The sequence below is a fragment of the Choloepus didactylus genome, chromosome 8 (assembly GCF_015220235.1).
Source record: "Choloepus didactylus isolate mChoDid1 chromosome 8, mChoDid1.pri, whole genome shotgun sequence".
In the NCBI taxonomy this organism is placed as follows: domain Eukaryota; kingdom Metazoa; phylum Chordata; class Mammalia; order Pilosa; family Megalonychidae; genus Choloepus; species Choloepus didactylus.
In genome coordinates, this window is record NC_051314.1 from 64345099 (window position 1) to 64368527 (window position 23429).

The following is a 23429-nucleotide window of genomic DNA, read 5'->3' on the forward strand; positions in this document are numbered from 1 at the left end:
TTGTTTCCATGGAAATGTAACCCAGCCCATTCAAGGTGGGTCTTAATTTTCTTGCTGGAGTCCTCTATGAGAGAATAAAAGACAGATGAAACTGACAGAGCTCAGAGATGCTTAGACAGAAGCTCAGAGACATTTTGGAGAAAGCCATTTTGAAACCAGATCCCAGGAGAAAAAGATCAGCAGACATCGCCAAGTGCCTTCCCATGTGACAGAGGAACCCCAGATGCCATCAGCCTTTCCTCAGAGAAGGTATCTACCTCTTGATGCCTTAATCTGGACATTTTCATGGCCTCAGAACTATATATTTACAACCTAATAAATCCCCATTGAGAAACCCTACCCATTTCTGGAATATTGCATTCCAGCAGCTTTAGCAAACCAAAACACACAGGTACTGGGATGAAGAGTCAATAACAGAATAAAATTAAAATCTCTGCCCTCATGAAGCTTACATTCTAACAGGTGGAAGACAATCAATTACAGAATGTCAGAAAGTGGTTTAAGTGTGAAGAAGAAAATAAAAAGCTAAGAAGGAAGGTAAGGATATGCCAAACAAAGGGAGACCATGAAGTGGAAGACTGGATGAAGGTGTGCATGGAAGAAAGGCTGGCATAACCTCAGGGTTTTTGGCCTGAGAAACAAAGAAGAATGAAGCTGCCATTCTGAGATGGAAAAGGCTGAAGAAGAAGAAACAAGTTTGCAGGTGATATTTTAGATATCTTCTAAGCAGCTGGATATATGAACCTGGAATTCACAGGAGAGATCTGGAATAAAGATAAAATGCTGACTGTCAGCATACTGACAGTCATTATAAAGATAATGACTGGATTAGTTCAACATCAGAATAAGAGTACAACAGATAAAAAACACACACTGAGCCCTGGGACACTTTAGTTTAGTGGTCAGGGAGATGAAGAGGAACCAGCCTGGAATACTAAGAAGGAGTAATCACAAAGGGAAGACTAAAACCAGGAGAATAAGGTATTCTAGAAGCCTAATAAAGAAATGCTGCTGAGACTGAGCAACAGATGCGGAAGAAAGAAACTGGAGACCATCCTCTGTTGTAGAGGAGAGAAACTGGGTTGTAGCTGCTAGAAGTACATGGAGTAAAGAGGTTTCTTATAGCTATTTTTGTTTTGTTTTTAGAAGATGGTTGCAGACTTCATAGTAAAGTGATTACATAAATTCAGTCAAAGAATCAAACTATCGAGTATTATCAGAAATAACAGGAAACCCACTAACTCATTTACATAGTAACTTACTAATTTAGACATTTCTATTATGATTCATACCATACGTTTCAGTTTGCTAATGCTGTCATTTTGCAAAACACCAGAAATGGATTGGCTTTTATAAAGGGGGTTTACAAAGTTAGTCTGAAGGCCATGAAAATGTCCAAATGAAGGCATCAACACAAGTATACCTTCACTGAAGGAAGGCCAATGGCATCTGGAAAACCTCTGTTAGCTGGGAAGGCACGTGGCTGGCATCTGCTGATCCCAGGTTGTATTCCAGCTCCACTCTCAGCTCCTATGCATTCTTCAAAGTGTCCCTCTTGTGCAGCACCTCCTTCTGTCTGTGAACACTTTTACAGGACTCCAGTGATTCAATTAAGACCCACCCTGAATGGGGTAACACCTCCATGGAAATTATCCCATCAAAGGTCTTGCCGCATTGATTGAGTCACATCTCCATGGAAACACTCAATCAAAGGTTCCCAACCTAATCAACACTAATACGTTTGCCCCTACAAGACTGCACCAAAGAACATGGCATTTTGGGGGACACAATACATTCAAACTGGCACACCATACAAAAGAAACAACTAAACATGAGCAACCATTATTCCTTGAGTCACTTCTCCTTTCTAGAGTAAATTTCACAAATCACAACACTATGACATCAACCTTACGAGTCTCAGACACAATGTTTAGGATTTTTTATGAAAGTAACTGTGCATGAACAACAGTCTTTCAAAACCAATCAAATGTCTCTGAATATGGATATACACAGGCACAATTATTTTTTATAAAATTTATTTCTCTGCTTATAAAAATGCTTTGCAGCAAATCTGAATAATTACATCAAAAGAAAAATCATATATAAGTGCTAGTCAAGAGATAACTACCTTACTAACTCTTTCATGGAAATTTAATCAACAAATTCTTTCTATTTAATTAGAAATACCTTGATCATCATCATCACCACCATCGGCATCCATAGCATTTTCATCTTCATCTTCATCATCATAATTATAATTTGGATCATAGGTAAGATATTTAAGACAAATATTTATAATAGTAGAAACATGAGGATATACTTCCTTAGGACATCTAAAGAAGAAACAAGAGCTACCTTGAATAACTGTACTTTTCTCCTTGATGGAACATCTGCCATATTTTGCTTTATTAGATTTTCTTCCCTTTAAAATAGGAAAGTCGTTCCCTACTTTTTCAACACCAATGCCCCTTTATTTTTCTCTCCCACAGACTACATGTTTTAAAAGATCTACCTTTCAAATTACACTTAATCAATTTTAAGATGAATTTTTCACAATTTAACATCACTGAAATCAGGATGATTTCTACAATTAATGGTATGTCATGGCTAATATAAGGTAGTACAGAGAAAAATCTAAATATGCTCTAGTCTCAACATGTAACTATAAGACTAAGCCCAGATGAAGGTGCTCTTCAGTAATGGGGAATATTTGTGAAGGTATCAGTGCACACTCATCTGGGCTTGATCTTCTAGCTATAAATGCCCACATGGCCAACAAATACAGGAATAATCTGTGTTTTCTGATTAAAGGGTCAGAAATGAATCCCACAATTTCTCATTTTAGTAGCTTGATATGATTACAAAGCCACTTCGTAAAACCATGAGTGGCAAGGAATTACTGCAGATAACAGCCAGTGAGGTCTCAAGACACTGTGCTAGACTGTCAATTCTAGCCAAAGACAAAAATATCTCTTACTTAACCAGTATCACTTTCAAATACATAAATGCAAAATTTCTATCAGGTTTTTAAAAAAAAAATTAGAGCCAAGGTTTCCAAACTGAGAATCACCTCCCTAGCAAAAAGGATGTGACGGGCCTAAAAATCTGAAGACTTTAAATTAACTATATATGCTATGATCAGCTAATTTACCCCATTGCTCTTTCAAGAGAGACTACATTATTAGATTAGCATCTTTTCTATACCAAAGAGGACAAACAGAACTAAAGATGATCACAAATACCTTCCCCAAATTCTTTAAATAAAGTTGTAACAATAAGAAGAAAACATTTTCAAAATAAATGTTGTCTACATTTTATAATAGTAAGATGACATTTACTTCGAATACCTTATTGGTTACCAGTTATTGTTTAATGAGAAACTAATTAGAACATATCTTGAGTACAAAATTCAATTCTTCCTGTCATAATCTGTTCTCCTGATACACCTAATCTAGATATTAAGTAGTCTATTCTCAAAGGAAGACTTTATTTTTCAAGTAAATATCCTACTAGAATAAGCAAATCCAGAGACAGAAAGTAGATCAGAGGTTACCAGGGGCTGGGGAGAGAAGGTATGTGGAGTTAATGCTTAATCAGTACCGACTTTCTGTTTTGAGTGATGGAAGTTTTGGTGGTAGGTGGTGTTGATGGTAGCACAACACTGTAAATGCAAGTAGTGTCACGGAATGCACACTTAAAAACGGTTAAAACGGCAAATTTTATGTTATATGTATGTTACCACAATAAAAAAAAAAAAATCTAAAAACCTACCTTCTCACGAATGATTCAAAGGCTTGAATGCAGTATTCTCTTAATTCATCATCATCTACATTACAAAATTTTACCACCAAAGGAATTATCTTCTCAAGATATTCACCTAATTAAAACATATTGGTTCTTAAAAACACACAGTAAATTTTTTTTTAATTAAAGAAAACTTGAGAACATTTTAAACATTTCTTACCTATTCTGTGACCAGCTTGCCTACTAATAGCAGCAATACATTGTATGTAGGTTCTTGTTGTTGACATGGAATCATTTTTGGACAGCTCTGTCAACAGATGTTCAATGAGATCTACAAAAACTATATTTCCACAGCTCATAACCAGGTGGCCAAGAGCGATAATGGTTCTTTTCCTCACTGCAAGTCTAGGGCTGGTCAACTGGGGGAGCAGACAGGTCAGAATTGAAGGATGGAAATTAACAAGAAGTCCTCCTTGCCTTAAAATAAAAAAGAAAACAACAAATGAATTCAAGATACTTGAGTACTTTTGAAATGCCTGGCCTCTGACCTCAATGCAAATATTCAAAGAGTATAAATTTATTTGAGAATAACTCAAATTTAGAATAAAAGGAAAACTGAATTCTTACTATCTCTACCAATACAACTGGAAACTTGAGCTAAGCGGATGCAGCTTTGAAATTTGTATCCTATGTCCTGGAATTTAGACCTAGATTTCCAACTATAGGATCTTTTCGACCAACTGGCTTGGCAACACATCAAAAAGTAAATAATTTTGCCACTTTTCCCTTCTCCCCTTCCCAGGTCTCTAAGTTACAGCTTTGGGGGTGGGGGAGAGGGGCTTTGAAATACTCAAAACCTCTACCTCTCTTGACTTCTTCCTTTCCCTCACTGTCTTTCCTCTATATTCTAAGTTTTGTTGATTCTGTTGGTCCAACCCCTCTCTTCCAAATCATCCCAGATGTGCAGTTCAACGAGTCAACAGTAGTCAAACATCTATGATATGCCAGGATAGTGCTAGTGATCAAATCACACACAAAACAAAAATTCTGACTGGATTTTCACCGTTTCTTAAATTATGTATAAATTCCTAACCCATCCCAACATGACCCTCAATCTATCAATGATTTCCATTTACTCTCCTATTCACTCTATATTCTAAAATACAAATTTGCCACCTCCAAGAATACTTATGCTGATATATTGTACAACTGGTAATAAATCCATCTGTTGAAGTCCTAGCCATTCTTCAAAATTCAATTCAAATGCCACTCTTCCCAAAAAAGCTTCCTTGACTCTTTCCACCAAGCAGGACGCTTTTGTTTTAAACCCAAGAACACACTATACTTTCTTAGTGTTAAGTACTATTGTGCCTTATATATAGCCATTTGTGCCCTTAACTCTATACTAAACTGTAGGCTCTTTTGTGTGCCAGGATGACAGCTCTTCTCTTTTATTACATACATACCACATTAAGAGACTTAATTCTTTTCAAGCTGAATTGAAATAGTGACAAAAACATATATACAAATAATGGTGACCTATAATGATTATGAAAATCAAGATAAATTGAAATTGACAGATCCTTCAAAGTACTTTTCCCTGGGAGTTGATTAGTTCTTGCTATCTTCCAAAGTTTGATTCTCAGAGGAAAGTAGAAAAGCAACAAATGTATAAAGCCAAGCTCCTTCCTCTATACCAAAATGCAGTACAAACACAGCTGCTGAAGTTTGTCAGTATTGTTTTACCTGGAAAACTTGCTATTTCCGCTGGCATACCTCATCTCAAGAATTTAAAGAGTACAACAAAACATGAAAACTATGCTGAAATGTTTAAATCACAAATTTTATTAATTCCTTTTCTAAACTACAAAAATCATGTCTGTTCTGTAATATCATAATAACTAGCTTACTTCTCCCCATATTCCCAGCTACACACATTTTTAAAACAGTCACAATTTTTGACAATTGTGGGATCAAACTGCATTACATTTATAAGGAAGGTTTTCAAGAATTGCCCATAATATTTTTAGTAGAAGTGATGGAGATAATAGGCACATTTACCTGCTCAACATATCAGCCATAATATCCAAGGCTTCTAGCTGAACAGAGACATCTTCCTGTTTTGCTATTGCACTAGTAAGACGTCCAGTTATCTTTTTACATACATTAGCAGCTAATGCAGAGCCTGCATGAACAAGAAATCAATACTACGTTCTAGGCAAGCATGTTTAGTTCCACCTTATGTTTAGGGCAGTTACAAAATATTCAACAACTCTAAAATCTCATGAGACTAAAGAGATTCATGCCAGAAAAATACATTATTTCAAAAGAGACTGTTTTCAAATGAAATAATTTTTTAGACATAAACATGAATTAGAGATAATATAACTGCAGAAGGTATTTAGGACATAGGAAAATGATACAGAGTCAGTAGGCTACTGGACAACTATTTTATACAACTACCATGAATCACAGCTACCGAGCCAGTAACAACTATAGTATTTATACCTCTAGACTGGAAAGCAGCAACACGATTTCTCTCTACTTGAATCCTCTATTTTAGTAAGCTACTCTACTAAACTTCAGTGAATTTTTAAAAAGATAATAACATATGTGTGGATAGTGTGTATGTGTGTATGTATGTATATACTGAACTCCCAATACATAACACTGTTTTTCTTTTAATATGATCCACATATGACCCTCTGACAACACCTAACAAAATTTATGAACATTCTGCTTTGATTTTGTGTCTAGTTTTGGCTTGAAAATCAGCAACCAACTTGTCAGAAATTTATAAAGATTATGCATCAGTTGGCCTTTTAGTTACAACAACCACTAACAGGATCCTTTCCAACCCAAAGATTCCATAGCTTACTTGTAAAGCAGAAATGCTGGTCTAGAAGATGCATAAATCAAGGTTATTACTATTTCAAAGTAGGTCATGTTGTTACTGACAAGTAAGAGAAAGAAGGAACAAAACACTATGAAAGTAAAAAAATCTTAATGGTTAAAAGAATTCTTGTTAGAACTTGCAATCAGCTAAATCCAGGCATGTTTCAATGAGAGAAAAAAGGGAAAACATCAATACAGCTAATACAATCATAAGTATACTTCAGAGCAGGTGAAATATTTTGCTGAAGTAAATAATTATGTGATAAGGGTAAAGTAACATTAGCATGATACAGTGAAAAAATGCATCAGCTTTGGATGAAAAGTTAATGTATTTGAATGTTTACCCAATCGGATTCTCAAAACTTTGGGTCTAATCTCTCAAATTTCCGTTTCCTCATCTATAAATTATTGCTATTAAGATCCTTCCCATGGTTCACGATTAGACTAAGTGAATACACATGTAGCATGTGGCTTGATAATTACCATAGTGAATGATCAATAAATATTTATTAAGTAAATGAATGAAAACAACATACCCAGAGTACATTATTACCCATGTAAATCTCCCCATGAAATAAGGAGGTAATAATTTCAACTCATTTGCAGACAAAATAATAGCTTTACTCTGCTAATTTTAGCCAAGAGCTTAGTGGTCAAAACCAATCCAAAAACTTACATTTTAAACACAACTTAGACATTTTTGTCAGGGATCAAAAGCTAATTAGTTGGCAAATTTATTAATTATAGATTCAAATTTTTTAATTACCAAGTTTAGCTGTAAAACGCTCGGCCTTAATTATAGCTGCTAGTAAAAAGAACCATTTCACAGCTATGGCTCTACTATGTAAGTTTTAACAACTGTGTAAGTTAAATTCTGTAAGTTTTACAGAATTTATCTCACTGCCTAGGTTAATGTAACTAGTCAGTGGTCATGGTACATATAACAATATAAAATCTTGCCCCCAAATATAAAAATCCTTTGGAACCGGTGTTCACATAAGATAATTAAATTCAATCAAAATATTCACTTAAACTGAAAACTCAATTTATTTTAAAGCACAAGTAAGGCTTCATGCTTTCAATTTTTCTTAATTGTCCAAAGGGATGTATACAAAATTTTTTTACGACAGACACCGTTCTCCCTCCACAGCTAAAAAAGAAAAGGTAGGAAAGAAACACCTCCATGTAAAAAGGAAACAAGAAGAAAAAAGTGCTCTTGCTTACCACTGGAAGCAGGAGGAAGTTCTCCAATTACTGTTTTAAGGCCAATACTTGAAATATCTCGAAGTTGTTCTTTATCAGAAAGCATGTTAGTGCAGAGGGTATCTACAATTGTCTCCACTTGGTATTCTTTCACTTTACTCACTAGAGGGCCAAGACTGCAATATAAAGAGGAAATTTTTTAAAAAAGAATCTAGATAAACACAAAAACAGAAAAACAGACAAGTAGAAACATTAACTTTTCTGGCTAGCAACTGTCAACACCAAGTATACACCAAGTATAGAATACTATATGAATAAGGGTATAAAATCAATTCGTGATTGATACACTCCTTGCATTTGTTTTACGGTTTTTGCCAATTGATTTTACCTATTGATTTCCATCATAGTAACATGAAACTGAAGATGCTTTCTACCCTCTTTTGAATATACAGAAAACTTTTTAATAATAAAATGATTAATTAGCTGTCTGCTCCTAACAAATAGGTTTATCCTATTTGTTTATTACACTTTGCAATTTTTTTAACCCTTCCTTTCTATTACCTATCTCGCCAAACTCTACCCTACAAATCAAGAGAATGTCTAAATTTTAAAGCATAAAGTAATTGGTGCAAAATCAAACAACTTAGTCCTACTCTATGCTCCAAAAGCATCTTTCTTAGTATTTGCATGTATGGACACCAGTTCATCACTCCTTGAGAATGGAGAGAAATCCTCCCTTACTGTCCTTACAGTAGAATTTAGCACACAGTAGCTAATGTTTGGTGCATGAATAGTCATTGAGGAGTCACTATATTCAAGACCGTTCAGAATGAAAAAGACCTACAGAGGAAGTGTGCCTTCTATCTTCAATAAATGTACAATCTTATTGGTGAAGTAAGGAATGTGCAGTAAACTACTTTTAATGACTTGAAGATATGCATTACCCTGCAATGTTTTGTTTTGTTTTTTTAACTTTTAAAATTTGATGCTAGCATCTAAAAGGCAGGAGATCACACATGATAGATTTTTAGGTAGTAACTTTGATGGGATACAGTTAGACAGAAAAGAGTATTTTAAATGGGAAGAAGTTCTTGCAAAGATTCAGACTAGAATAAGTGGACCATGTACTGGAAAAAAAAAAAGAGTGAAAAAAATTGCTTGACACAAAGGCAGATGAAAAACACAACAAGAAAGGAAGGCCACTAGGATATTATGGAGAATCTTTAAAGTCAGATCAATGAATTTAAATGTGATGTGGTAAAATTGAAGTCCACTGCATTTTTTCAAGCATTAATGACACAATGAAAATAGCTTAATTTGATAAATTATATCAATATCTTACATACAGATGTGTCAATACATAACCACTGGCTACTTAACTAAAGCAGCAGTAGACAGTGCAGTTTGGGGAATTAAGAAGATGAAAGAAAAATAAACGGAAAGGTTGTTTGGAGAAATTCAAAGTAATGGCAGTGACAACATACATGGCAGATACCTGGAGAGACCTGATATAAAATACTGAAAATTGGGAGTGAAGATAAAAAGGACAAAGGGACTTCAAAAATGATTTAAAGAGTTTTAGCTTCCAGCAACAGCAGAGGATCATTGTAAGATTATTCCTCTTGCAGACAACTGTAAAATCTCTAAAACTGTATTTTTAAAAAAAACAACTATTTGAATGCCAGAAGACAGGAGGACCAAAAAAAAAAAAAAAAAAAGACGGAGGGAAAATGTCTATCCAGAAGTCTATACCCAGTGAAATTACCCTTCAGAAATGAAGATAAATTAAAAGCAATTTCAGATTTAAAAAAAGTTGAGAGAAAATATCACCTCGAGACCAGACCTACAAGAGATGCCAAAGACATCCATCAGGCTAAAGGAAAATTACACCAGACAGTAACTCGGATCAACTGGAAGGAATAAAAGGTCACCAGAAATACTAAATGTACATACATGAAAGGTTTCATTTAAAAGACTATAGGCAGGTGGAAGAAGATGGAGGCATAGAGAGGAGTGGAAGCTAGTCTGCCCCCCTGGAACAACTAATAAAATGACCAGGAACAACTAGTAAATAATCTGGAGTAATTGCGGGGGGACAAATGTGACTGTCCACTCATCATACAGCAACCTGAATTGGGAGGAATGCCCAAGATCGCAGCATAAAATCTGTAAGTAAAAACTGCAGATCCAAGTCGGGAAACCCCTCCCCCCACAGCCCAAACTGCAAAGCCTCATGGTGTTAGAGAGCAGCACTCTCTAAGCAGCAAATATAGCTCAGCTGAGCTCCAACTGGAGTTTTAATTAACAAACGTGGACTGCTCAGTACAAGCTAGGAATCCTCAACAAGCAGACAGAGGCCGACCTTGGAGAGCCAGAGGGTGGCTGTGGACTGGCCCTGAAAGGGGCTTTCTGTCCCTTTTTTGGCTCAGTGGAGAAAGCCTCAGCCATTTTCAGTTCCCAGCGGTCTGACCCAGACAAGGGTGGAAGTAGCACAGGCAGAGAGACTATTAAAACATAAATGACCTCTCCCTAGGGGGTGTATCTTCCTAAGAGGAAAAAGTTGGGGCCAAGCTCTACTACCCCTCTTCTATTCAGAACCAGACCCCAGAGCCTGGAGGAAAACAGCCATGGGCCACATCTCCTTATGCCAGTGTGGAGCTACAGGCTGACAGGTGCCACCTGCTGGGCAGAAAAGCCTAGTGACTTGAAGCCTCACAGTGTGTACCAATCTTCTAAGACACCCTCAGAGAAACCGGATACTATTCCCTCCTTGCAAGACCTGAGCCCGTTCTGGTCTGGGAAAACCTGATTGCGGTAACCAAGGAAACGAGATGCCTAGACAACAGAAAACTACAACCTACACTAAGAAAAACAAAGTTATGGCCCACTCAAAGGAACAAACTTACACTTCAACTGAGATACAGGAATTTACACAACTAATACTGAATTCAAAAAGTTCAGGGAAGATATAGCAAAAGAGATGAAGCGTATAATGAAAAGACTGGGCGTACAAAAGGGAGAAACTTAAAGTTTGAAAAAACAACTGGCACAATATATGGACATGAAAGGCACAACACAAGCGATGAAAGACACAGTGGAAACATACAACAGCAGATCTCAACAGGCAGAAGAAAACACTCAAGAACTGGAGAACAAGGAACCTGAAAACCAACACACAAAAGAACAGATAGGAAAAATATGAGCAACATCTCCAGGAACTTCAGGACAAAAAAAAAAAAAATGCAGGAATGTACATGTCATTGGTGTCCCAGAAGGAGAGAAGGGAAAAGGGGCAGAAGCAATAACAGAGGAAATATCAATGAAAATTTCCCATCTCTTATGAAAGACATAAAATTACAGATCCAAGAAGTGCAGTGTATCCCGAACAGAATAGATGTGAATAGGCCTACACCAAAACACTTAAAATCAGATTATCAAATGTCAAAAATAGAGACTCTTGAAAACAGCAAGAGAAAAGCGATCCATCACAAACAAAGGAAGCTTAATAAGACTATATGCAGATTTCTCAATAGAAACTATGGAGGCAAGAAGGAAGTGGGGTGATATATTTGAGATACTGAAAGAGAAAAACCACCAACCAAGAATCCTATATCTGCCAAAACTGTCTTTCAAATATGAGGGAGAGCTTAAAATATTCTCAGACAGACAGAGTTTGTGAACAAGATACCTGCTTTACAGGAAACACTAAAGGAAGCACTGCAGACAGAAAGGAAAAGACAGGAGAAGAGAGGTCTGAAACACAATTTTTGGAGATAGTAGCACAGCAAGTACACTGAACAAAGATGACCGTGAGCATGGTTGAAAGAGGAAGGTTAGGACCATGTGGGACACCAGAATGAAAGTCGAAAGATAAAAGACTGGGACTGTTTAACTCAGTGAAACTTAAAAGTGCTCAAAAATTGTAATAAAAGTTACAAATGTTTTTACATGAGGTAGAACAAATGAATGTCAACATTGCAAGGTGTTAAAAATAGGGTGGGATTGGGGGGAAAATACAATCAAAGCAAACTAGAGACTATAATTAACAGAAACATTATATTATGTTTCCTTTAATACAATAAAGGCAATATACCAAAGCTAAATGCATATGAGGGGGATGAACGTAGGGGAAGGGCATGGGACTCCCGGTACTGGTGATGTTGTCTGACTCTTTATTCTCATCTAGTTTAATGCTATCTTCCCTTTTGTTGCTTTCTAGCTGTCATGACTTTTTTTTGCTCTCTCTCTCTTTCTTTTTTCTTTTTCTTTAGTCCCCCTATCTTCTTTGACTCTTCCTCATTCTTTGTGGAAGAAATGGAGATGGCCTTATACAAATAGTGGGGATGGTGGTGAATACATAAATATATGACTATACAGGGAACCATCGATTATTTATTTAGGACGGCAAGTATGGTGGGTGAACACAAACATCTTTGAAAAAAAAGTGGATTGATGAAGAAACCTTGATGGTATACATTGGGTGAAGTAAGTCAGACACATAAGGACAAATACTGCAGGGTCTCACTAATACGAACTAATTATAATATGTAAACTCATAGACATGAAATATAAGTTACCGGGATATAGAACGAGGCTAAAGAATGGGGAGCAGTTGCTTATTATGAGCAGAATGTTCAACTAGGGTGAACTTAGACGTTGTAAATGGACAGAGGTGACAGTAGCACATTGTGGGAATAACTAACAGTGCTGAATGGTGTGTGAAGGTGGTGGAAAGGGGAAGCTCAGTCACATGTCACCAGAAGGAAAGTTGGAGGTTAAAAGATGGGAATGTATAAAACAGTGAATCTTGTGGTGGACAATGTCTGTGATTAACTATACAAATATTAGAAGTCTCTCTCATGAACTAGAACAAATATATGACACTATAACTAGAAGTTAATAATAGAGGGGCATATAGGAAAACAATATATACCAATTGCAAACTATATACTACAGTTAGTAGTATTTTAACATTCTTTCATCAACAGTAACGAATGTACTATACCAAAACTATGAATCAATAATGGAGGGGGGGTGGTTAGAGGTATGGGAGGATTTGAGTTTCCTTTTTTTGTCTTTATTTCTCCTCCAGAGTAATGAAAATGTTCTAAAAATTGAAAAAAAAAATTAATTGTGGTGATATATGCATAGCTGTATGATGGTACAATGGGCAAGTGATTGTATACTTTGGATCTTTGGATAACTGTATGGTATGTGAACAATCGCAATAAAAAAAGACTACATATTTTTTCTTTCGACTATAAATAATACATTATGGAAACCCACACACATACTGAAAAATTTATGAAACCAATAGTAGCACAAATGGAAGAAGGTAAATGGAACTATGCTATTACAAGGTTTATATAATTGTATCAAATGACATAAAATTAACTCTAATTAGACCGTGATAAATTTAAGATGCAATTTATAATACAATCCCTAGCATAGAGCAACAATTAAAAAAGAATGCAGAGAGAACACAGCTCAAAAAGTCAACAGAGGAATAAGGAATCAAAATGGAATAGTATAAAATAATGCTAACAACTTTTTGGTCTCAGGACTCTTTACCCTCATAAAAAATCACTGAAGAGCCCAAAGAACTTTACGTTACATGGGTTATATCTGTTAATGTTTACCATATTAGAAATTAAACATAACAATAAACCCATTACATGTTAACATTAATTTTTAAGAAAAATGACTATTCACAAAAAAAGTGAGAATAGCATTGTTTAATATTTTTTGCAAGTTTCTTTAATGTCTGGGCATAAAAGAAAAACTGAGTTCTCATAACTGCTTTTGCATTCAATCTGTTATAATATCAAATGTTCCGCGGCTTCTGGAAAATTACACCACGCACTTACGAGAAAATGAGAAGCAAAACAGCAAATAACACCGTAGTATTATTCATATGAGAGTTCTGACCCCAACAATCCCCATACTTTTTGAAATCTCAAACAGTATGTTCCCTGAACTTAATAGAATTAAATTAGAAACCAGTAAAAATAAACATGTAGATAACCTTGAAATATTTTGAAATTACTTCTAAACAAGCCCATGAATCAAAAGTCACACACAGAGATTAAAAATATTTAAAACTGAATGATAATGAAAATACAACAATTCAAAATTTGTGGTATGCAGTTAAAGTAGTAGTACTTAGAGTAAATGATATGGCTTCAAATGTTTAGAAGGAACAAAGTGAATAAAAGGAAAGAAATAATACAATAAGTCAATGAAATAGAAAATAGAGAAAATTAAGAAACCCTAAAGTCAATTCTTTGATAAGATTAGTAAAGTTGATAAAACTCCTAATTAGATTGAGGAAAAGGAGAGGAAAAAAACACCAGAGGATTTACTGATATTATGATTGTTTAGGTAGACCATCCTAAGGAATCAACATAAAAACTGCAAGAACTAGTGAGAAGGGATACTACATGGTTGAAAGGGTATTAAGATATAAATTCTCTTCAAATATTTCCATAGCTTGAACATGATCTCTATCAAAATTTGGGCTAGCTTATTTTAAAAATAGGAATAAACAAACTGATTGTAAAATATACATGGACATACAAAGGACCTAAAAAACCAAAATACTCTTGGAAAGGAAGAACAAAGCTAAAGGATTAAAGCAGATTACTTCAAGACTTACTATAGACCTACACTATACCAGTGTTTCTCAACCAAGGAAGATTTTTACCCTCCAAGAGACATTTTGCAAGGTCTGAACACATTTCTGGCTGTCACACTGGGGCTGAAGAGGCTGGGTAAAGAGGGGAGAAGGTGCTACTGGCAAATAGTGGGGAAGGCCAGAGATGTGGTGAGTCAAAGATTTCACAATCAAAAGACAGCTTCCCTATAACAAAGAATTATCTACCCCAAAGTCAATAGCACTGAGGTTGAGAAACACTGAGCTACACTAATAGAACAGCGCTGTGCTGGCATAAGGATAGACAAATAGAATAACAGAACAGAAGAGAGTCTCGAGAAAGACCCACACTCACATGGTCAATTATTTTTGAGAAGGATGCAAATGTAGTTCTGTAGGGAAAGAATAGTCTCTTCAATAAACGGTACTGCAACAACTGGATATCCATGAGAAAAAAATGAACCCCAATTCCTTCCTCATACCCTTCACAAAAATTAATTCAAAGCAGATAACAGACATATAAGTAAGAGCTAAAATTATATGACTTTTAAAAGAAAACATAGGAGAAAATCTTTTGCAACCTAAGGAAAACAAAGATTTAATAGTTAGCACATAGAAAGTAAAAAACATAAAAGAAATGTTTATTTTACAAATTAAGTCAAACTAAAATAAATTTAAAATCAAAATGAAAAACCTAAGCTCATCAAAATGGGAGAAAATGCTCGCAAACCATGTAACTGTCAAGGAACCTCTATCCAAAAGAACTATCCAAAGAATTCCTGTAACTTGAGAATAAAAAGACAACCCAATTTTAAACACTGGAATAAATAACCAAAAAGATATACAAATGGCCAATAAAAACGTGACCTAGAACTCAACATCATTAGTCATTAGGGAAATGTAAATTAAAACCACAATGAAATATTGGAATGACTAAAATTAAAGATTAACACAACCAAGTGTTGATGAGAATATGGAGTAACCAGAACTGTTATATAAAATGGATTTTGGAAAACAATTCGGAAGTTTCTTAAGTTAAACAAACAACGGCAATTTTACTTCTAGGAAAGAAATAAAAACGTTATCAAAAAGACATGTACAAGAATGTTCACTGCATCTTTAATCACAATAGCCAAAACCTGGAAAAAATCCAAATGCAAAAACAAATTGTGGTATATTCATAAAATGGACTACTAACCAGTAATAAAAAGGCATGAACTACTAACGTACAAAATGCTGATGACTCTTGTGGATGTTATGGAAGGGAAAGAAGCCTGACACAGAAGAGTATGTACCGTATGATTCCATTTACATGCAATTCTAAAATAGGCAAATGTATTCAAAGGTGAACAAAAGCTTGAACAATGGTGAATGAGAGGTTGTTGCAAGTGAGGTATGGATACAAACTTCACCTTTTTCTAATGGTTATCCAGTTCTTCAAAAACAACAACAAGGTTCATCTTTTCCCCAGTGAGGTCACCTTCATCATACACTTTTCATTCTATTCTACTCCATTGATTTGCTGAATAATGCCCCACTGTGACCTCACTTTTTTATTATACAGATATAACTATGTTTTCATATCTATGTAGGGCAACACCCCTCCACCCCTAGCAATCTTTCCATTTTTTTTTTTTCAGGGTTTTCTTGGCTATCATACCCCACCCCTCACCCCCCAATATACTTTTGAATCAAACTTGTCTAGCTTCTGGAAAAACTTAACTGATTTTAAAAACTAGGTTAACATTAAATAAACCTGGAAAGAACTGAGTTATCTTATCAAATAAGAGTACATTTTTTCTTCAAGTCCACTTTTAAATCTTCAAGAGTATTTTAAAGTTTCTACCTATACAATTTAAAAAAGAGAAATGTATCCTTACCTCACACCATACGACATCCCAGGATCCAAGGTCACCATTGTAACATTTCTGATTACCTTTATTCTCAGGTATTTTATCTTTTTTGTTGCTATAATAAATGAGTATTTGCTTCCATTTTATCTTCTAACTGGTCATTATATGCTTATATGAAAGCTACTAATTTTCATACATTCATTTTGCATCCTGCTACCTCAATGATTTGTATAAATACACATTCAGGTTTTAACTTTTTAGTTAAAGAAGTACCTATCAATTGCTATGTTATTAAATGTTTTTACCTGGGGCAGGTAAAAGTGTTTTTGCCTCCCTAATTATACTAAGTAGACTATGTTTTTTTTTAAATGAAGAGCCAATGTTCAATCTTATCAATGCCTTGACAACTAATGGGACAGATTTTTCTTCCTCTGGCCTATTAACATAATGAAATAAATATATTAATAAAAGCACATAATATTGAACTACCATTATTTCCTGGGATGAACCCCACTTGGTTATAGTATATTACTCTTTTAATATATTGCTGGATTTTATTCTGAGCATTTAAATGAAATTGGTCTGTAGTTCTCTTTTTCAGTGCTATACTTAGTCAGGATTTGTTACTGGTATGTTGATTTGGTTTAAATAAAAGGGTGGAAAGTTTTCATACATACCCTATGTTCTAGAACAGAGCTAGTATTATCTGTACTGGAATTACCTGTTCTTTGAGGTTTGAAAGACTTCCGTAAAAGATGTCTGGATGTAGCTTTCTTTTCAATGCCAAGCTCTCTGACAATTTTCCCAATTTCTTGATAAGGCTATTTAGTATTTATCTGTTGGGCTTTTCTCTTTCTCCAAGAACCAGTTCTTGAATTATTTATCCATTGTCATAACTCTATCTCCTAAAATATTTCTTGTTGCTTTATTATCTTAATTCCTTTCTTACTTTCTTGAATAGATGAATGTTGTTACTTCTCCTGACCCCTTAAATTTATAAACAGAAGTATAAAAAGGCTCACATCTTAATGAGTAAAGACTCATACTCAAGAGAGTAATAGCTATGTACCTTCCAACTTTCAATTTGGGGAGTGGAAGGCAGAGAAAAAAACCTTCTACTACCATTTTAAAAGTGGGTAAATGCTCAGCATACAGTCTGAAGAAAGCTTGATTTTGCTTACTAGACATACAGCAAAAGAAAGAATTAAAAGATGAAAAATAATGATTAAAGTAAAATTACATATTCATTGGGATTATTTTATAGCTTATTAACATTATGAAGACTCATTTTATTTTAAACTTTCAAATATCCTGAGTTAAAGAAACACTGCATATCTAGAAATTCTATGCTAACCAATGATTTCTCAGATTCTGGCCTACTTTTACAGCAGCTATGTCAAAACAGCCTATTAACAAATTTAAAACCTTTCAAAAAAAATCCAATAAGGGAGTAAACAGAAGACAATGCTTTATTTAAATTGATTCCAAATACACTATGACATACAAAATGGTACATAAATACCATAATTAATATTTATGAGACTAAAGGTTGTACCTACTAATAACTTACCAAGTAAATTATTAAGGCTTTTTAAAATTTGGTATTCATAAATTAAAATAAGTATGTTATTAGAATGCCCCAAGAACTCAAATTCTGTACCCTACTAAAAATAAAAAGTCCAACTGCCAACCTCATGCGTAACAAAAAGCTCCTAGCACACTGTATACAAAGATAGTTGGAACTGCCATGATTTTTAGGAAAGATTCTTTGTTACCATTACATCATCAGTGTTGTTTTGAGCTGACCATGGTTTTAACTGCTGCTATTCTTTTATAAAGAGTTTTATAATTAGTATTTGTTTTGGACTCTCCTTGATCATTGGTTTTTCAACCCCACCCCTCACCACCAGGAATACAGCAATGGATAGAGGCAGACCTTTTAACTTAAAAAGCTAAAAAAAAAACCAGACTATGGTCAAATAAGAGAGCCTGTTTCTGGAGTTTCCTATATATACTTCACAAGAATTGAAATACCATGAAAACCACAATTAGTCAATACATAAACTACAAGAAAATATACAATGTGTAGCATATACAAACACTAAACATGTCACCTAATAATTCTAAACAGAAATCCTAGAATGCCTTAGTAGAAGAAAGATGATTTACCAATTATTATTACACAAGGTTTTTTAACAGATAGGGATGAATAAAAAACAACATACCATTTAACAGCTAAATTTTGTACCTCTCCATTTTTATCTTCCAGTAACTTCAAAATCATTTTTACTACTTTCCTTTCACTATCATCATCCAACTTGATAGAATCCTTCTGCAGTTCTGTCATCAAATCATTCGTAGCCATAAACCTTTCAAAAAATTGAAATTTGTTAATAATTAAAATTTTTAATATAAATAAAATAGGTAATGATTTTCAAATCCAATGTATCATTCACCAAACAGGAACACAGTGTACTATAAAACTGTCATCTACTTTTTTTAACTGACCACAAATTTAAACTAAAAGCTACCACAAAAAAGAATAACAAAATGTTAATTAAAACTCATCATATTCTATAATATTGATATATTTTTAAAGTCCTGATATTTTGTTTTAAATAAGGTACCATGATCCAAACTTCCCCAAGGTCAACTGTGATTTCAAATTTACTGACAGGACCAACAGTAAGTCCTCTTTCATTTTAATTAATTGCATCACTACTTGAGGTGGGGGGGGGGGGGGAGGGAAGGAGCTCCTCTTCACCTTTTTGTCTCTGATTTGAATTTTATCTAGAAAACCTTTAACTACAAGCATTAAACACAGTCCCTCTAAAATAGTGTGTGTGCGACAGATTAGGGAGGGCTGCATATTAAAAATTCTGAATCCCACCTCTGAGTATCAGGTATAATTTCAAAATGATGAGGAGGCAATTCTAGAAAGTTTTTCCACTTGATATCCACTCCTCTTCTCTTAAAAACAACTGTCAAAGTAAAGTTTACCACTGAATGGCCTGACAAAAAACCAGAATGATCAACTGTCTAATCTGTTTTAAATGAAAGATTTCAACAGGGGAACAAAATGAAGTAGATAGCCTTGGATTTTTCCCCCAATACTTCACCAGACAACTTATTGTTTTAAATGAAATTTCCCAGAATGATAGTCACATAAAGCCCCCAAACGCATTTAAAGGCCAAATGAATTTTCCCCATAATTCTTGGCTCCTCTCCACCTATTGAAAAATATAACTGCATAAATGACAATTACTTAATGTCTTTTCTTTTATGTGAACTATGAATCATAACCTGCGTGAGCAAAAATCTAATATTTTATATTTTATAAAGAAATGTCAAAATCCATGTTGTTATCAATTAAAATACACAACTGTTGGTATTGAAGTGATACACAGCTAGCTATGCTAAGAGTCTGGCAATTTAGGCAATAAACTCTGGTGGGGTTATTAAAACAACTTAATATTGCAGCAGTTCATTACTTAGAAAGTAATTTTAAGATAAATTCCAATAACTAGTATTTTCATTTAATGCTGATTTGACGAAGTTTTAAACTACATGCAAACATAATTCTTGTCACAATCTGTAAAACTGCTTATAAAGAAAAGTTTATATTCAAATTGGGGAATGCAAAATAAATTAATAAACATGTACTATAAAAAAAATGGATATAGTTAGTTTTCCTAATTGGAAGTTCCCCATTTTATAACACGTTGACACTACAAAACTAAAACCGCACCTTAATTTTCAAGCATATATTCTGGAAACTGCACAGCATATAAATGCAGGCACTTCTGCACGCAAAGCACTGAAAAGATCTTAACCATTTTACTTAAATGAAATCCATTAAATAACCATAGTAGTGGGACTATATGATCTCTAAGGATGACAATGCTAACCATCTGAGAGAAAAGAAAACATAGTAACCATCAACTGAAGTAAAAAAAGCAGAAAATTCCAATGTAAAAAGTTGTTTTATAGTTCTGAATGGGTTCTGTTGGCATATAGACTCCTTCCTTTATTCACAACTTATTTATTCATTGCTTACTATGCCTGAAGAGCCTAGACTCAGAACTAAAGAGAAATAAAAGGGGAATAAGCCTCAGCCCCTAACTGCAGAGAGCATATATTCTAATAAAGAAGTATTATTTTCAAAAATCCATGATTCACGGTTAAGCATTTAAAAAAGTCAAAATGAGCACCAGCAAAACTAGCAACAGAAAATATTTTTAAAAGATCAGAAAAACTGGACTGCAATATAAGGTTATACCAAAAGTTAGTTTCCAACAGTGACAACAAATCCAGAAAATTCTGGGAAAAATTCCTTCCCTCTATTAACAAGATATAAAAAATGTGTACTATAAATCTCTTTACAAGGAAGTTGTTTGACCAGTTTGAAAGCTGTCCTTTGCAGATTCAAAAGCTAACTTGTGAATGTCTCTTCAGCATTTATGGTTTTAGGTATGGTGTTACAGACTGAGATTATAAGCATAGACTCAGTGCCTTCTTACTTTTTTCATCTCACAGGGCAGACAAGTAAAAGGACAATTCTCAATCTTAAAAAATTTTTTTAAATACTAAAGAGCATTTGGAAAAGACCACAACAAAGAACTGACTGTTAGGTTGGATCTCAAAACATAAAGGGGTTTTCTTGGGGAAAGCAGACCTGGAATTTTAATTTTTTTTTTTTAATCTTTTTTTGGGGGGTGTGGTAACAGTTCAACTTGGAGCAGTTCAGTATGGCTGGAGTATAGGCAGACAGAAAGCTGGAATAGGAGGCTGTCAAGGATAGGAAGGACCTTATGTATTTATTCATTATGTAGTAAGAACCTATTCTCTATCAGATACTGTGGATACAAAGGCTAGCAAAAGCAGCTTCCTGGACCCTACACTACAGTCTAGTAGAAGCATATTAACTTTTAAAATTACATACATGAGTATTTACATATGTAATTATGCACGCTGATAAATACTATAAAGGAAAAGAATGTGACATCAAGAAAACACAATACTATAACTAAAAAAACCTGACAAACTGAGTTGGGGCATGAATGTCAAAGGAGACTGAGATATGAAGAATGGGCAGGAATTAAGGGGTGGAGGACTGGTGCAGGTAAGCAAGAGCCAGGAGATTAAAGAGATTTACAGAACATATTAGGATTTTGTTTTTATTTTAAGAGCAATAAGACACTATTGAAAGGCATTTGGGGTAAGTTCATGGAATAAATGGAATGATCAGCTTTGCATTTCAGAAAGATTAGTCCAACTACACTGGGGACAACAGCTTGGAGAAAACCAGTGAGAAAAACAATTGCAGCAGTCCAAGTGAGAAAAGATGGTACCATCAATGGAGATGGAAAAAAATGGACATACTTGAGATTTATAAGGTAAAATTAATTGGTCTTCAAAATGATTTAGATATGGGGATGGAAAAGCACAAGCTGGGGAATAACTACAACAAAGTAGGAAGAAAATAATAAGTCTTGGGAGTTAAAATCAACCAATGTATTATGTCCAGAGTCTTAAATGTTATTGTACAGCCACTGTCACGTCAGATGGTTCAATAATTCATCTATAACAGGAGAAAGGATTAAGCCTTAGTTCAACTGCAGAGTGCATTGAATGGATACTCTTCTAACCCTCAACAGCAAGATCTTGAAAATAGTCAAGATCTAAACATGAAATAATGTCCTGTGGTCTGACTTCCTCTGCCCGTGGCCAAAAGTGGGAATGAGAAAGAAAAACACATCAGGCTCTGCCATCTAACAACTCATGTGAGACTCACAGCTAAGCCTCAATGTTATTAAAAACTGATGTGATGCTTACCACAAAACTGTACTGTTTTCCTGGACAAAAGCAATCTCACAGAACATCCACTTCAGACGAGGTCACTGAGCGAAAAAAATACCAAACCTCTACCTCTCTCACTAAGTGAGTGACTAGTACTTCATTATTTTGTAGATGAGCACAGGAAATATCCACTAAATGAGTTTAAAGGAGATTGTTAGGGATCTTAAGCAGTTTCAGTGAGCTCAGACGGACAGCACCTAAAAAATTTGGAGTTTATCTTGTAGTCAATAGGAACAAGTACGGGAGGCAATGATCAGCTGTGTTATTTAGAAAGAAAACTAATGGCTGAATGAACAATGGATTAGGAAAAGGCCTGAGTCAGAATAATTTGAGAATCACTTATCAGGGGACTAAAGGAGAAAAGACAAGTAGGATGACATCAAGGTTCCCAGTTAGGATATTGGGTAGATGGTAATGTAACAGGCCAAAATAAGAACAAAGAAGGTTTACAGTGGGAGAGGGGAAGTTAAACCAGGCTCTACAGACAAAATGCTGAACAAGACAGTCACAGCCTGATACTTATGCACCAGGTTTCTTTTTACACGACTGAAACTTCCTTGACGGAAATGACTTACCTTTAGTAAATACAATGTAGAAAAGCAGAAATAATGTTAGAAATAGACACCTTGCACTACACAATGAGCAACTCTCACCACAAACCCTTCCCTCATATGTAAACACAATTTTACCCTTGTTTCCAACAGAAATCTAGGTGATATGAGCCAACTACATCACCCGATGAACCAATTATCTTTCAAAGATCTTGCACACACATCACTGCTATCTCACTTTTTCTCCTTTATTTCTTGGAGAGCTGTGAATTAACTTGCAACAGTCTTAATATTGTTCATGTATATAAAACTAAATTTTAGTCATCTTTCTTCTTCCCAGTTTCCTCAATGAAGTCCTTTTCTCCTCCCTTTTTCAATGGTGAGCTCTAATCATTATTGATAATCAGTGTTACCAGTATACCTATATAAAGAAAAATCACATTAAGTGAAATCAAGTTACCACCATCAGTTTGCAAAGTACTTGAAAAGTGCCCAGAAATCACGTTCTTAATCTCTGCAAAACTTTATTTTCTCTGATTCAATCTGTTTTTCCTCAGGCACAAGTAGTCAAGATAATTTCACCTAGCATTTCCTGTTATGTTATTGTAAATGCCCACACACTACTCTCAGCTATGTTAAACCATCTCTAAGGTCTCTTCCAGCTCTGAAAGC

The 23429-nt window shown here is 34.7% G+C and overlaps 1 protein-coding gene across 1 annotated transcript in view; it reads right to left on the reverse strand.

Annotated features, from left to right (window-relative positions):
- CAND1 (cullin associated and neddylation dissociated 1) overlaps positions 1-23429 on the reverse strand; it is a 42095-nt gene that overhangs the window by 13906 nt on the left and 4760 nt on the right. The window contains exons 2-7 of the mRNA XM_037845784.1: positions 18573-18716; positions 7864-8018; positions 5806-5929; positions 3965-4221; positions 3772-3877; positions 2188-2333 (exon numbers count right to left, since the gene is read on the reverse strand). Coding sequence (XP_037701712.1) covers positions 2188-2333; positions 3772-3877; positions 3965-4221; positions 5806-5929; positions 7864-8018; positions 18573-18716 — 932 coding nt within the window. The remainder of the gene's footprint in view (positions 1-2187; positions 2334-3771; positions 3878-3964; positions 4222-5805; positions 5930-7863; positions 8019-18572; positions 18717-23429) is intronic.